Source organism: Mycteria americana, chromosome 2 (assembly GCF_035582795.1).
Source record: "Mycteria americana isolate JAX WOST 10 ecotype Jacksonville Zoo and Gardens chromosome 2, USCA_MyAme_1.0, whole genome shotgun sequence".
Taxonomy (NCBI): domain Eukaryota; kingdom Metazoa; phylum Chordata; class Aves; order Ciconiiformes; family Ciconiidae; genus Mycteria; species Mycteria americana.
The window spans coordinates 58,794,146-58,809,625 of NC_134366.1; the positions used below are offsets into that span (position 1 = coordinate 58,794,146).

The window sequence follows — 15,480 nt, forward strand, 5'->3', positions numbered from 1 at the left end:
TGAAGCTTCAGCTGCCAGCAGCCTTTTTCCTACTAAAAATCAAACCTCTTGGTTGCTACCCCCGCCCTCCCCCGCCCGGTACTGTGGGCTGTAATGCCTGAATTTTTTGAGGTCTGATTGATACTGGACTCCTGCAAAGCACAAGCTACAGAGCGTGGTACCGTTGCTGTACTGTATAGACCCATTTTAAACCTTTTTATTATTATCACTTCTTACTCTACTTCAAAACCCAGGTACAATTGTAATATGGTTGCTTGGGTGTTTGGGGTTTTTTTTTTGTTTGTTTTTCAGGAAAAAAAAATCCCCAGTGTATAATTCCCTAAATTTAACCTCCACCTTGTCCAGGTGGCAAGCTTCTGCTGCTAACTAATGTTTTCTCCCGATTCCACCTCGTGTTATCCAGCAGGATGTTAAGTCATTACTTACTGATTACAGTGATTGCAGGGATAAGCCACTCAATCATCTCTTTCTGGAACTTGCAAAGGGATACAGGAGGATTGACATTTAATATCCCTTATGCTATTAACCACTGCAGGGAGGGGAGAGAAGGGGGGAAAAAAAGAGGGAAATCTAGGCAGAATTAATGAAGCAATACTGTCTTGCACTTGCAGATCATTGGCTTTAGAGCAGGGTAAGGGTAGGGCTGGCTCACTGAGGAATAACGCTAGAAAATAGTATCAGGCAGAATGAGTTATTACAGTCTACAATAAACCCTAACTTGATGACTGAAATTTTATTAGTAAGCATAAAGGACCATGGGTGCATTACTCCGAATGAACATGTATTTAATCAGCTACTCACATCAGATTACAATATACCAAGACATGCAGTCCCCACTTAATTACAACCTCCAATATTTTTGCTTCCAATACTTCCAAGCATCAGGAGAGCCTATACGCCCCAAGAACAGGTACCTTATTTTAGTTTATCCTCTTATGACCTGGCCACAATTATTAGAACAGAAGGGTACACAAAATTGTAGAAGTTCAGGTCTTTGCCCTTACTTTTCTGCACTACCACATGTGACCATCCTACCCTTACTTTTCATGTTGCTGTATGCCACCGTTACAGATAGGGATTACTTGCAATATTTGTCTTGCCGAAAAACAAAACCTATACATTGAAGTCATCATTTCCAATATCTAATACTACAGGATGCTGTTTCCTCCTTGACCTGAAAATGAGAAGTGAAGAGGGCCCCTCCACCCCCTTTGACTTCAGGAGAGGAGGAGGGCATCTCCTGATCACTTTGTAGAATCAGGTGTCATATAATCAATTCGGGACTCAATTTGCGGGCCACTAAAATAGTACAGGCAATGTTTCTTGATACCTAACAACCTCTTTTGAACCCTGACCTCTCAATGGGACCCTGAGCACACCACTCCAACGAGGGGGCCAAGAATGGCTATTATGATTAACACCTATTTTATGGTGAGCTTGAAAGCAAGCAGCAGGACAAGTAACCAACTGAAAGTTTAAACAGGAAATGTGATTCTTATGGGTTGCAGACTGCTGAATACTTCCCTCATTCAACCCTGAAAGAAGGACTAGGAAGAAAAAAAAAAAAAGAGACCTAGATGAAGCTGGCTCTTCTTCTGAAAGAATCAAAGTGGACGCATGAACTTCCTCTCATTTATTCATCTATCAAGCTCGGTTTTAAGTTACTTCATCATTAAGATAATAATTTCTGCTTTCTATCACTTTAAAGTATGTTCTCAATAACTATCTGATTCTGATAAAGGTAGTCAAGTCCACAACCTACATACGTTTATAATTAGCTTTTTTTTTTAAGGCAGAGTAATAGGTTAATAAGAAATATCAGATTACACTGGAACAAGCTCATGGGTCAAAAACTAGACAAAACACATCAAACTGAAAATAAGTGCTTGCCTGTCAGACACTGAAGGAGTCCCTATACAATAAATGCATTGTTTTAGTGTAACATTAAAAACATCAGTTTAGAGCCAAAATGTGCAAAAGGGGAAAGCATTTTAGTCACTGACAAAATTCACAAGCCAAACAGTAAATAAATCAGGGCTGAACACAGTATTACAATCTCCTAATGTTCTCCAAGCAATGCTACAAAGTGCAGTTTTGCCTTGTAAAAGTATTAATTCAGCCCTCACAGAAATTCCCTGTACTTTTTAAGAAATAAAGTGAAAAATTAATTATATCCATGCTACAGATTAAGTGAAAAAAATAAATTGCATATAGCTGAGGGCTGTGTTAGGTTAGTGCGGTCAACACCTCTTAGGAAGTACTCTAACAATAAATCTGATTCACCTACAAAGCAGAGCGTAGAGTCGAAGCGGCCAGCCTAGTAAAGCATTAAAGCAACTGCCTAATTGTAAGCATGCAAATACCCACATTAGGGACAACAGAGCTATTCCTGTGCCTAAAGCCAGGTGTTCGCTTGAGTACTTGCTGGACTGGAGCTCAAGACTTTACTGCAATGCTGGGACTTGGGAGGGCTGGCGATTCCCCGTGCCGGGGTACAGCAGGGCACTGCACAAGCACGGGCAGCACGGCTGCACAGGCAGGGGAGCGAGTGGAGTTTTCTGCTCCAGCACTGCAGTGTTCAGCCTGACATATCGACTTAGCGTGCTGCTGATCTCAGCGACAGCTCATATGCCAGGCTGCGAGGCATGGTGGCCGAGGAGCAGGCACGCTGCTCGCCCTGCCAGCCCTGGCACTCGCCAGCAGAGCAGCGTGGAGGAGTAGCCGAGGACAAGCCTCCATGTCGACATTCATCACACCTCCATGTCGACATTCATCACACTTCAGCAAGGCAGGTCACCGTGTGGACTCCTGCAACATTTACAGCGTTCACCTGAAGATTTCTTTTTAATCCTGGGATAACTTGAAATTACAGGAGGTACCATATTAATCCAACAGAGGTCTAGCAAGGCAGGTTTCATGACCTGCAATACCAGGCGAAGGCTCTCCAAGGGGAGCACAGAACTAATTTTAATGAGTTTATCAATGGATACCTCTTTTCAGAAAGCCATTCCTTGCACAACTTGATAGAAAGCTGTGTGTGCATGCAGCAGCTTTCAGAATGATGACCTAAATCCATGCACTGACATGGCAGAGAACAGGGTCTTACTGCTTTGTCTCCAGAAAAGTAGCAGGGATGCACGTGTGAGAAGACAAGGCCTGACAACACAGCACCATGGTAGCAAGGTGGTCCAGGACACCGGCTTCATTACTCCAATATAATACCAGTGACATGGTCATGACATAAAAACTGTGTTTATTTGTTGTTGTTATTACTTTGCCAAAGCAGACCAGTCTGAGGCTATCAAATCACATGATACACAAAAGTAAGCTTACTTTATACCCTAGCACAAACTTTTTATTCATACAGCCTTTCATGAATTAACATCTCTGTCAGCAGTTTTCTTTAGCAGTCTTCCCCCCCTTGGATATTAGCCTAACAGTCAAACAAAGAAGGAGTAAAAGGAACAATATGCAAAGAAATGTATCCTAGTAAACTGCATGCAGTTTGGTTGAGATATACAAAATGAAACACAAAGGAGAAAAAATCAAAAGCTTGCAAAAATGAATTCAAAACAAAGCAAGAGTGGTCCCAAATTACAAAGTCCTACTGGGGATCAAAGTGCACCAAAGATTTTTGTTAGTTATTACAAATTATGATTCTTTTTTTTTTTTTTTTTTTTTTACTTTTTTGATCACATGTATTTTAAAAGAAGTTTTAATTTGCTCCAGCACTAAGACTTTCCCCACATGTTTCGGCCTGGAGCACATTTTAATGGCTTAGTTATAAATCCCTGAAATTAGGGGTTTATAATGGAAACACCGGCAGGCCCTTATCTAACACAGTGCAAGCATCTTAGCAATATAGTCAGAGTCTGTAGTTAGGTGAGTGCAGCGGAAATCTTTTGTGTATTAAGTAACGACAGGAACTCAGCAGAAGTGGCTAACATGTAAACTACGCCCGTGCTTGCTTATTGTTTGAGTCTACAGTGCAGCTGGTACCTTCCAAGGGGCACCCACAAGTCTGGGGCTCATAACCTGCATTGCGTAGTTAGAGTTAACACACGAGCTGCCCTTCCAGGCCACCTTTTGCACTTTCTTTCCCTTGCACCTAGGTTTACACCAGGCTCTTCAGTAAACAGGTTGCCCATCATATAATTTAAAAGTTTTCCACACTCAGTATTCATTTTAACATAGATTCTGCTACTGGATGTGTTACTCGCTTTTGGGAGCTGTTGAAATAATGGCATTTTCTTTGTTTCTTCATCATTGTAAGCTTTGCATAAAACCCGTAAACTAACAGCTTTCAATCTATTTATGATCCAAGTTCTGACTCCTTCAGAAGACAGCAGAGCTACTGAGAAAATACTAGTTTCTACATCACATCTCAGACAGCTGTCACTCAAGTACATGTTACCCTGCAAACTTTGCTAATTAGTGTGTTGTCCAGGAGAGAAGCACTGATGTTAGACATGCTTACAAGGTGACATTGGTATGATAGGCAGATGTTGTTCTGCAGTGACAGCAGAGTCTTCTGACAAAAACAGCAAGGATCATTCTGTCTTTTTGTTATTTTTAAGGGTACCTTACCTTGTTTAACAGAGCATTCAAATGCAAATCACAACCATTTAACATTACCACAGCCCTCTGCAAAAAAGAGGCACTGAATCAACAAAAGCTGCATGTTTTGTAGGAGTGGTGTCTTATATCAACTCATGATGTTCCTGTAGTAATACTCATTCCAGCATTAAAGAACAAAAGATGCAAATGCGATGCAAGCTCCAGCTTTCATGCAAATTGGTCCTTGTAACCAAAATTCATTATCGTGACAATCACATCTGCAAGAAGCAAAACTTTAAAACATTGCAACAGTAAAACTCACGTTTAAGTTCCTAAAGTTTTGGTATTAGTACTTGTTTTGGTACATGCTCCATGGAGTCTCTACACTAAGAGGAAATTTTTCATATCCGGGAAGGAATGGAATTTTTTATCCCTTTGAAGCCCAGCCCTCTGTCTCTGGGAAGTCCGTTGCTTGGTTGTACATAAAGGTAGATTAGAAACCCAAATCTAGGACATCCTGATGACTTCCCTAAATACAAAGACTAACAAGACCAACCCTTACCCACTGAAAACAAAGGTAACTGTCATTACCTTAACCAAACGCAGCCTCAGGCCTCAGGATGTGTACTACATTAGCATCTCATCCCATTAATAGGATACAATTCCAGTGACAAAAATTTCTAGTCATTCATTCTAGTCTAATTTCTAATCTAGTCATTCAGACTTAGAATCATTCCAGCTCTTGGGAGTCTGATGCCCCTGACATGCAGTAATACACCACGTAGATAAAGCAGGTAGTTAAGAAATAATATTCCCATTAAAGCTGGTCGGTAGAATAGAGAGAGAAAATTATTTGACCGCAGGGTAAACCAGTGTCAGAATTAGGCAAAAACATCTTGAAGGCTTTATTTTTAGCCCTCTAAATCTAAATGTTTAACAATAATGTTAAAGTTAGCCCGACCAGTCAGAGGTATGTGCCAATATCGAGTTTGAGCACAAACCCCTGACACATCAAAGAATACGCATATGTGTTTAAGTGTGCATCTGTTTGAAAAGTTGGGCCAATGTGGAAAATCCTATTATCGAAAAAAAAAATACAATGGGGAGCTCTTCAGCTAATGTGAACCACTGTAATTCTATTGACAGCAACGGATCTGTGCTGACTTACACCAGCTGAGGATCTAATTTCATATGACTTAGAAAACTGATGCAACTTTTTCCATAGCTGCTCAAGAGTTTCTATACTCTCGTGGGGATCAACTCCAACTAGTAGGTCAGCAGGTGCTGAGTTTGCTTTGAATCTGAAGTCCAGTCACACAGAAGGATACTGGGACATGTGCCATCTAATTTTTACTGACCCACAAGAGATTCCCCTCTAGTACAGCTGTAGGATTCATGTATTTTCTGCTTTAGTCTAGTGGGAGAGACATGTTTCTTTGAGAAAGCAGAAACCTTTCTTCAAGATATCAAAGTGAGAACCTGACCTGGACCACAAGCCCAGATGAGTGAGCATGATGGAAGCAGAAACAGTGAACAGAAAATGTTTTGCCAGGAATACACCAGGACTCCAAAACATGCAGAAAGACATCTTCCATTCTTAGCCATTATGACTGATTTGCAAAAAACAACAGTTAATCTGCAGCTATCCAAAATCCACAGGTCTAAACTCTGCCCACACCTTTCCAAGCAATTTTCTTTCCTAATGCAAAGGGAGTTTTGCATTAGTAGGGACCAATACACTCAGCCCTCTTACACTGAACAATGAAAGGGCCAGGGCTGGGATTACACACTCTCCGGAGAGGCAGAGAATATGTAAAATTGTCAAGTGAGGTAATCTCTGAGGAGAATTAAGCACACTACTCCAGTTTTGCAAATCTACAAGCTGTACATTCACAACTTTGAAATGAATTCATGGGAGAATACACTTGTAGCTTGATGTTTTGTCCCTGGCCATTAAAGAACTTTGGGGAGGTGGGGGCAGCCCTTTGCGAGGAGCAAGTTTATTTGTAAAAGAAGAGAAGAAAAAAAACCTTTGCCATTAATTTTGACAGAGCTACTTCTGTCTCTTTTGTAATAACTAATTATCTAACTAGTGTAAGAGATTTCAATGGCCAAATGCAAAGCACTCGCAAGCCCTGCCAGGCTAATCAAGACAATTTCCAAAACGCCAAAAACAGGAACTTCCTATAATAAATGACTTAGCACATTTACATCTCAAATTAGAACATCTGGAAGAAAAAGATTACGCCTGATGCCAAAACAGGCCTTATTGTATCCTACCACTTTCCACCACCACCACCCCGCCTTGTTCGATTTTCTTTAGCCTTTCCTTAGAACAAACACTGATCCAGGTGCAAATGCTCAATTCACAAGGAATGCAGTGAACATAAAATTACTGTAGGTTTGGCTGCTAGTAAATCCCTGCTGTTACTCACCATTGGAAGTTGTGCTGGAGGCAACAGCTTTCTCACTGACATCTGTTCGACTGGAGCATTTCACGATGGAATTCTCCACTTTTTTCTTCTCCGTCGTGGTAGAGCTATGGGACTGCGCCTCCATGATGACTTCTCATTACTTCAGCTCTCCTTGTACTAATACCTGAATGAAACAAGAGAGCGATAAACTTTAAATACTATGCAACAGCTTAGCCCAAAACCTCTCACACCTCTCACTTGAAGAAGAGCCTGCAGCACAACTGAATTAGCAGTCCACAGGCCATTTCTGGATGCCCATCAAATCATGTTTGCATGCATGAATTCCTGAGGAATTTAAGGAAACACTAACACCAAAAATAAGTATGCTTGCCTTTAAAGATAATCAGCATCACAAATCCCTATGCTCCTTGATAGGTAAGTCCATTTTTTTCAGGCCTGTAGGATTTTAATGGGCCCAGGGGAAAAAAGCCAGTGTTTTTCTCCTATGTTCAGAGCACTGTGGAACAACACAAAAGAAATCAAGACAGACCTTCATGTTGACTATAGAAGCCAAATATTTAAATTTCAACATTCATGCTATCCGAACACACTACAGCACGAATTACCTTGTCTATCTCTACACCTTGTCCTACTCGTGTAAACATCTCTCACTTTGTTTGTTCAGAAATCTAACTCAAACAAAAGTGCATTGGAGCAACACCCTGAAAACCACAGGGAAAGGCAAATATTATTGCTCATGGCAGATAATGAGATCACTTTCTTTAGCATGAAAACACTGAAAAAGGAAAACTCTGCAGAGGTGTGTGTCTGGTTATTCTGCCTTTCCTCGCTGTTCTCAGCACCATCTCCAGTGATACATTTATTTTATACCCTGCAGATCACTTCTCCTTATTCTCAGAGCTTTGACATTCCTGACATAAACCCAAGAAGCCCACAAGCTTCTGAAAGGGTAACACTGCTTGTACAGCAGTGTATCAATGCCAGGCCCCAAGACTGCAGGGATCTTGGGCTGTGAAGAACACAAGCATTTCCAAGCACTGCTCTGGAGCTTAACTTGACGCACGCCAGTCTGTCCAAGTAAGCTTTACACAAATCATCAATATTCAGCACACACGATGCTTAGAACCTGGCGCGAAGCACCTGGGTACTTCGGTAGTTTGAACATGATCCTATGTAACAACAACAAAAAATAATAATAAATAAAGAGAGTGTTTTCCGCTCTCAGCAGCACCGCAGTCATTAGCTAAAGGGGTCTGAAACGGAAGGAAGTCGCACTGTTATAGAACAACATTTAAATGAATTTAAAAACCAAAGGCTTCAAAACAAGCCACAAAGTAAACTATAATGAAGTGTAATTACATTAGCAACCTGTTTCCCCAATTCTGACAGGCCAAAAAAAAAAAAAAACCCAAACCAAAACCAAAAAAAAAAAAGGCTACAAAGCCAATTCATCACAAACACAGCTGTCTAGTAAACCTTCCCCTTCCCACCTCCCTAGTAGGAGTTCTTTTTAATAGCAGAATAAAACACTCCAAAGCCTCATTGTTATACAGCAGGGATCAAAGAAGAGCCCAATCACTAAATGAATCATTATTTAGCTAGGCAGCATAGCCAGAGAATTGGACTAGATATCAGAGAGTCTCTGCCACTGACCTACTGGTCTAACCTTTGGCTAGGCATTTTTCTTCCCCTGAGATCCTTTCTTGTGAAAAACAGGAATAACAAAGCTCTGCCTGCCACAGCAGAGTACTTGTAAGAGTACTTTCAAGATCTACCTGTGAAAGTGCTATAAATATTATTGTGATCTGCGAAATGACTTCCTACCAGAACATGAAGGGGAATGTCAGGTGTCTTCAAATACGACGGAGAGATCTAGCAATACTCCACTTGCAACAGCCCTCACTTGTACCCAGCAATGCACAAACCTCCTCAAGGCGCGATCTCATACGAGCTTTGCAAATGGCACCTTTCCAAATTTCTCATGTGCTTTCTCCCCCTTTCCCCTTGCACACCTCACACAAGAGCATCCACAGCTTTGGTCAGTTATCCTATGTATCAGGCTTGTCAGTCCCTTGTGTTGGCAGAAACTGGGGGGATGCTGGCACTGCTGCCAAGCTGTTCACCCCACACTGACCAGATGACGCTTGTTTTCTCTGTACGGCCGTGGCCACATAAATACCAAAATCTGCCTCTACCCAGTCTCCGGCCACTGCGCGAGCGAGTCCTTCAATGCACCCTCTTGTGCTCTGACTACCCTCTTTTGAGTTTTTTAATGTTCTCTAAAAAGAGTAATGCTGTCTCTGAAGGAATTTAAAAAGCTATACATTTTCAGCTGTGGTTATTTTTTTTGTTTTGCCTTTTAAGGGCCAAGTCTGCTATTCAGGCGGCATCTTCGTTTACATCAAAGAGTTTGACTGTGTGAGAGCTTGGAGGGGGAAGCTGCAGAATTTGTCCCCCATTTTCTTCCGTCCTCGGTTCACAAGCCTGTTTCTTTTGGTTAAAAGTCATGAAAGGAAACAATTATGCTCCTTACTCAACTTAAAGGAAGAAGCCACATACTTTGCCCCCATTTCACAAGGCCAGCAGAGTAGCATGAAACATTCGGGCAAAGGTCACAAAAAAGATGACAGGTATCTACAGCGGTTCCACCGCCTCCTGCCACGCAGATGTCTGTGTGGATATAAGCAAGGAGCCCTCACTTATCTGCACCTCCTTCCCCTCTCCACCGTGGCAGGACAGTACCTCCATTACAATCTGATCCTACCACTACTCAGAAAAGGAAGGAGACGAAGGTACTCTAAGGAGTTAACATAGCTTTAATCTCCCAAAAAAGCATCTCTGGATCATCTGCAATTCAAGAGCAACACGTGGTTGCACAGACTGGCATCCGTCCATTCTTGTGGCTATTTTTTTCTTTCCCCAACAGCCTGACAATGAGATTTTTCTGGTGTTTTGGGGTTGTTTTTTTAATGGAGGGAAGACTAGGAGACATAATTCCACATTTCCCACGACTTTCTATCACTTTTCTGTTTTATGCTACCTAGTGTGGACAATGGTACAGAACAGAGGCCTGAAGTAGTGGCTTAAAGTGACTTTTTGGTCAGAAAACTGCAGAATTGGCCATGAGCTAATATGAATATCTGCTCTTGGTACCTGTCCTGGTTCATGTCTGCTTAATTTACATCCAGAAGGCTGCTTTTATTCATGTCAGCATGGAAGAGGGAACACCACAAGAGTAAACTTTCTTACTCAGTTCTACACCCTGCACCACGAGCCGACGGCCCCGGCGCTGCAGATGTTTCCTCCCGTGCCTTCCTTTCTCTGCTCCCAACCCACACACATATGGCAAGGGTGTCTGCAAGAACTCCAGCAGTTCCAGTTACACTCCGGTGCCATATCAACTACATGGTGATATGCATGGCTGGGAGAGTAAGAAAAGCCGGGAGAGATGGCAGGACTAATAATTAGAGGTACGTGTTTTGGTATGTTTTGCCAAGCATGCCTGATCGGGAAGCAGCCACCTGGAAATCAATATGGTGCCCCAAAAATCTTTTTTTTCCTGAAGATGAACTTAAGCCCAAGTTGAAAACACAAACCAGACACACAGGTCTTCTAGAATCACTCTCCTTAATTTTGGCTGTGATTTTTATTTTCTCTCAGAAATTGTACCAAAATATGAGAATTGCAGTCTACCAAAAAAAAAAAATGTCCAGGATGATGTGAAGATTTCTTTCCACTGGCTGCTAATCCCTATCAAAAAGCATTCTGAAAATCAGCCAGCCTGACCTCGTCTTCACGTTAAAATATGAAGTGGTTTACACGATGGTGTACACGGCTCTCCCCAGCATGTGGGTCAGTGACTTCCCTGTTCCTGCCCCCATGCCTGAGACAATATATATCTATTCTGCAGCAAGGAGCTCTGCTTTCAAAAAACCAGAAAGCTAGTTTCTGTTGGCTATCCAGCATCTCCATGTGCATATGAATGGCAAGAAAATGCTGTAACAGTATATGGGCGAAAGCCTGAACTTTCATAGGTAAATAGAGGGATAAACATTCCTTCCTGAAAGCAAACATTCATGGCTTTTTCCCATTCAACCATGCCTGAACCTTTTGTAATTTCCCTAAAGCCTGAACCCACTGCACAATTAATTCCAGATCCCCATTTTAAACCTAATCCCTCTCAAAACAGCAACCTGCCTGCAGGTGTGTCTCTTCTTTTTAAACCATAAATTTAAACTTTCACCAATTGCATATTAAATTGGAGAAATTTTAGGAACAAGCTACTGGAATGAACTAGTTAAATGAGGAAAACTGTCTCTTTTAAAAGGAGCATCAACAAATGGCAATATGTTGGAAATTTATTTTGAACAAAAAAATTCTTTCAAGCAATTTCAAATGATATAATTTCCGGTCCTTATGTATGCTGGTCATGCCCCACAGTAGTAAAAATAATCATATCAATATACTGGGGAGAAAAAAAATCTTTTTGTTCATTTACTCACAGTGCCAACTAACTGAAACCAGTGGAGCAGCCCTCCGCCTGGAAGAGCAGGAAACGTGACCCTTTCTGAGCATACACTTCGATTTTCCAAGAAATTTTCAGCTCTGTGCTCCTCTTCCCCTCTGAATTACTTTTTAAATCACTGCATTTATATTGAGCAAGTTAGTTTTAAAGACTAGATCATGCAAATCTTTATTCATGCGAATAGACTCACTGACTTCAATAAGACTACTTGCTTCAGTATAAGCAGTTGGGCAGGAATCAGAATCTACAATTCTTAATTTCCTAGTTAGACTGCTTTATGTTTCTTGTGAACTTAAACCTTCTTCTGCCTTTACTTGTTACATTTTTTGAGGGGGTATCTTTTAATGTGTTGGGTTTTTAAAAAAAAAAAAATCCTTTCCCTTTTTATTCGATGCTGCTGTAGTTGTATTCAATTCATTAACAAGTGGTTTGCATCCGCTGAGAAGAGCTGTCTGAAATAGCAGTGTCACAGCATTCATCATCATTACATCAGCAGTAGGGAAGTTCATACTGATTGCTATCAGCAACCAGAGTGCCCCAATCAGCGTGCAAGCAAACATAGCATGTTTAATTTTTCAGAAATGACTCTGGGTAGTTAGGGTGTTCATAGGTACTACTTTGATCCACGCTACTGGAAGCAGTCTTTGGGGATACAATACATCTTGAACAGCACAACTGTATGAAAGTGAAAAACACAAGGGGAGGCATGAAGAACAATCAGGAAATTACAGTCTCTCTCAACCATAAAGGACCCTTTATCAACTTTATCAAAACCGGTTACACCATTCCTTGGGATTATTTAAGGATAAAAAAAAAAACCTGTCTTGTTCAGATACATTCAAATGCAAAATTTACATGAGACAATCTTATGCTATTATATGGGAGCTATTTCACACTGATTTATACAGGCTTGATTCAGGTACATTTAACTTCCAAAACCCACCCAGATTTCAGCATTGCTTTCCATCAAACCTGCTGGCAAAGCTGCACTGACAAAGTTACCCCTGACAGTCCTTGCTGAAAAATACACAAGTGCTCAGGTCTTTTAAGAAGTATCTTCCAGTTGTAACATTAACCTCTTGGTACACCTCACCATTTTTGTAATAGCTATAGGAACTAATCTAAATACTATACATTTTTGAAATAGTTTTATCTTTCCTCAGCTCTTTGTAAGCTAAACCAGAATTCTGCAACCCCCATTAACTACTCCTGAGCAAATTTTGTTCAGAGGCTCCCTTGTTGAGTGAACTGGTCACAATAAGACTAAGACACATATAAACAGAGCAAAAAAATAGTCTTATATCCACATATATAAATACACAACAAAACACTAGTAAATTGGAAAAAAAGGTATCTTATACTTCACAATACTTATCTCCATTTAAATTACAAGCATAATCTATAATTGTGCTAGTTGCAAACTGCATACTTCTCCTAAATCTGTTTTGAAATGCCAAGTAAAATTAGAAAGAAAGAAAGAAGGAAAAAAAAAATCCGATAGAATCAGATAGGCGGATTTATTGCTTGAAATTAAAAAATACCGCAAGTTATAGGGCAGGACATGTATTAATACAATCTTTCCAAATTCATTACTATCTGCTGTCTTTTCCTGTGTTGCATTCCTTTGATTTCTTCCCCCCATAAAGACTGAAAAACAAATAGACCTAAAGCCTGGTTAATGATGATCTGATCTGTTCCTGATAGGTTAAATAGCTTGTGGCAACAATAATGCAGGATCACAAACACAAAGGCAATCAGCTAGGTAAAGACGTGCTATTAGCATCCTCGTGATTAAGATCCTAAGTGAGAAACTATTCTGTGGCGTACATTGAACTACTGATCAAGTGTAATAACTGCTCGACTCCAGAGGAATTACATGTGCTCACATCTTTCTGCTACAGGTAAACTGGATTGCCAAAAGTTCTGAAAATATTTAAAACATACACATACAGTAGGATCAGTATGTGGCACTTTCTACTGAGGCAGCACCTCAGTTGCTTTTAATACACATCACCCACATACTCTTACAAGTAGATTATCTCTACTTTTGTTATGGGATTTAGAAAGCTGTTAAGTATAACCCCAATTAAATGTTTTTACTATTTCTTCAACAGATTAAACTCTGTATCTAAATAAAACAGCTTTCCGCTGGGAAAGTGATTCTTACCCAGTAAACAGAACTTAATGGACAAAAATACTGAAGGATTCAGGTCAAACTGTTCATATCCAACCAGTCCATCCCTCACAGAAGTTTTTGTTTGGGGACATGCAACACAAAGCTGAGGGATACAGAGCCAAACTTACAACACATGTCAGTGGCTTTACATTTCAGATGAAGTATCCTCCGAGATAAAAATTCATAATCCATTCATTATCCAAGAGTCTTTAGAGTAAGTAACTGAACTTTAAAATGGAAAAACAAAAACAAAAACAAAACCCAACCTCTCAACCAAAACCAAACAAACAAACCAGGTCATTAACTCTGCATCTCAGCATTTGTTATTCTAATCACATGGTCTTGGGTCTCTTTATTCCTCATTTTGACTCTCTTACAAACTATCTAAATACAGACAATGGAAAGAACAAAGGTTATTTCTTAAAGAATAGAAAGTGGAACATATTTTTCAAGTCTCCAAATCTGTAAGTATACTTGGGGAGGGGGGTGGGTTTAAAAACGGTAACGCACTTACCCTTAAGAAATCAGAACTCCTGCCAATTAAACTGCCTAATATTGCTAGAAAATTCAGAGTAAGCTGTGTTACTGCTTGTTTTGCAATCCTGCATGTCCTTGTGCTACAAACTCTGCAGCAGGAAAAACTCTAATAATTATGTCAAAGTAAGATTAGCTGTAAAAGAATTAGCACGGGGGGGAAGGGGGGGGAATCTCCTGTGTACTGTTTGTAGCAATAGGTTAAAATGAGCAGTGACACTTCAAAATTCCCTACCAAGTCTACGCTCAGTTTTTGCCCCTATCTTTCTTCAGGAATTCAGCAGCACTAAATCCAAAACAAACTTAAAATAACAGCACAGTGACTTCCTTCTGTAAAATACTTGTTTTATGAAACCTGAATTAGAGCATTCATATGCTCAAGATTTGAAACGACAGGAATATGCAGAGAGGAGGACAACCAGCAAGACTTGCTGTGTTGATAACATACCCTATGACTTCCTCTGCTGATACTGTTATTAGCACTAGGAACAGTTACGGTAACGATGTAGGAAGTTTTCTTCTTTCCCTTCTTGCCAGTTTGTCGAAAAACAGCTTGGTAAAGCAAATTACAAACATCTGTAATGGGTGTGCTTTGCATCATGATTTATTTAGTTCATCAAATAAGAAGTCACTACAACTGCCACAGAAAACTGCAGAAATATTCAATTTAGAGCACCAGAGCTAAACGTGAATTCCAATGGCATGACCACTTTCTTCACACTTTTGCTTTGTCTCATCAATCCCAACAGATGAAAGTTTCCTTAGAATCAAAACTAGATCTATATATCAATGTCAATCTATACAGGAACTGAGCTGAAGGAAGAATATATTTAATATACATCTACTGCAAAGATGTGCCTTCTGTTTCCAACTTATGATATGCAAATGAAGGAAGAAAAGACTGTATTCCATATTTTACAATTAGCATTTTAAAACAAGATTAAAGGAATCAAGTGGAATGTTTTTGAAAGTGCCATGTTTTGATCACCAGTCCCATTCCTGGAAGCTTGTTTATCTCCTCAGCATGCTCTCAGGTTAAGGGATGCCTTCATCCAGAATTTCACGTTGTAACCCAACACAGATGTTTTAGCACGTAAAAGAGCTAGGAAAGCTCCATATATCCAGGAAGAACTTCAAGTGTGAAAGGTACTTTATAAAACTTTATCTTCAGGTTTTACAGTTTACTTTAGGTTTTACACCTGTCTCATAGTAACAGTAAAACTGCATCATGATTCCTTCACGATTTTGTAGCT

At 40.2% G+C, this 15,480-nt stretch overlaps 1 protein-coding gene across 7 annotated transcripts in view; it reads right to left on the reverse strand.

Moving 5' to 3' along the window:
• GLI3 (GLI family zinc finger 3) overlaps nucleotides 1-15,480 on the reverse strand; it is a 215,829-nt gene that overhangs the window by 193,738 nt on the left and 6,611 nt on the right. For 5 of the 7 annotated variants that reach the window (XM_075493586.1, XM_075493585.1, XM_075493579.1 and 2 more), the window contains one exon: nucleotides 6,993-7,155. In XM_075493586.1, coding sequence (XP_075349701.1) covers nucleotides 6,993-7,116 — 124 coding nt within the window. In that variant the 5' untranslated portion in view covers nucleotides 7,117-7,155. Of the gene's footprint in view, nucleotides 1-6,992; nucleotides 7,156-7,362; nucleotides 7,489-15,480 lie in introns of all 7 variants that reach the window. The other 2 variants (XM_075493583.1, XM_075493584.1) reach the window with 1 other exon arrangement.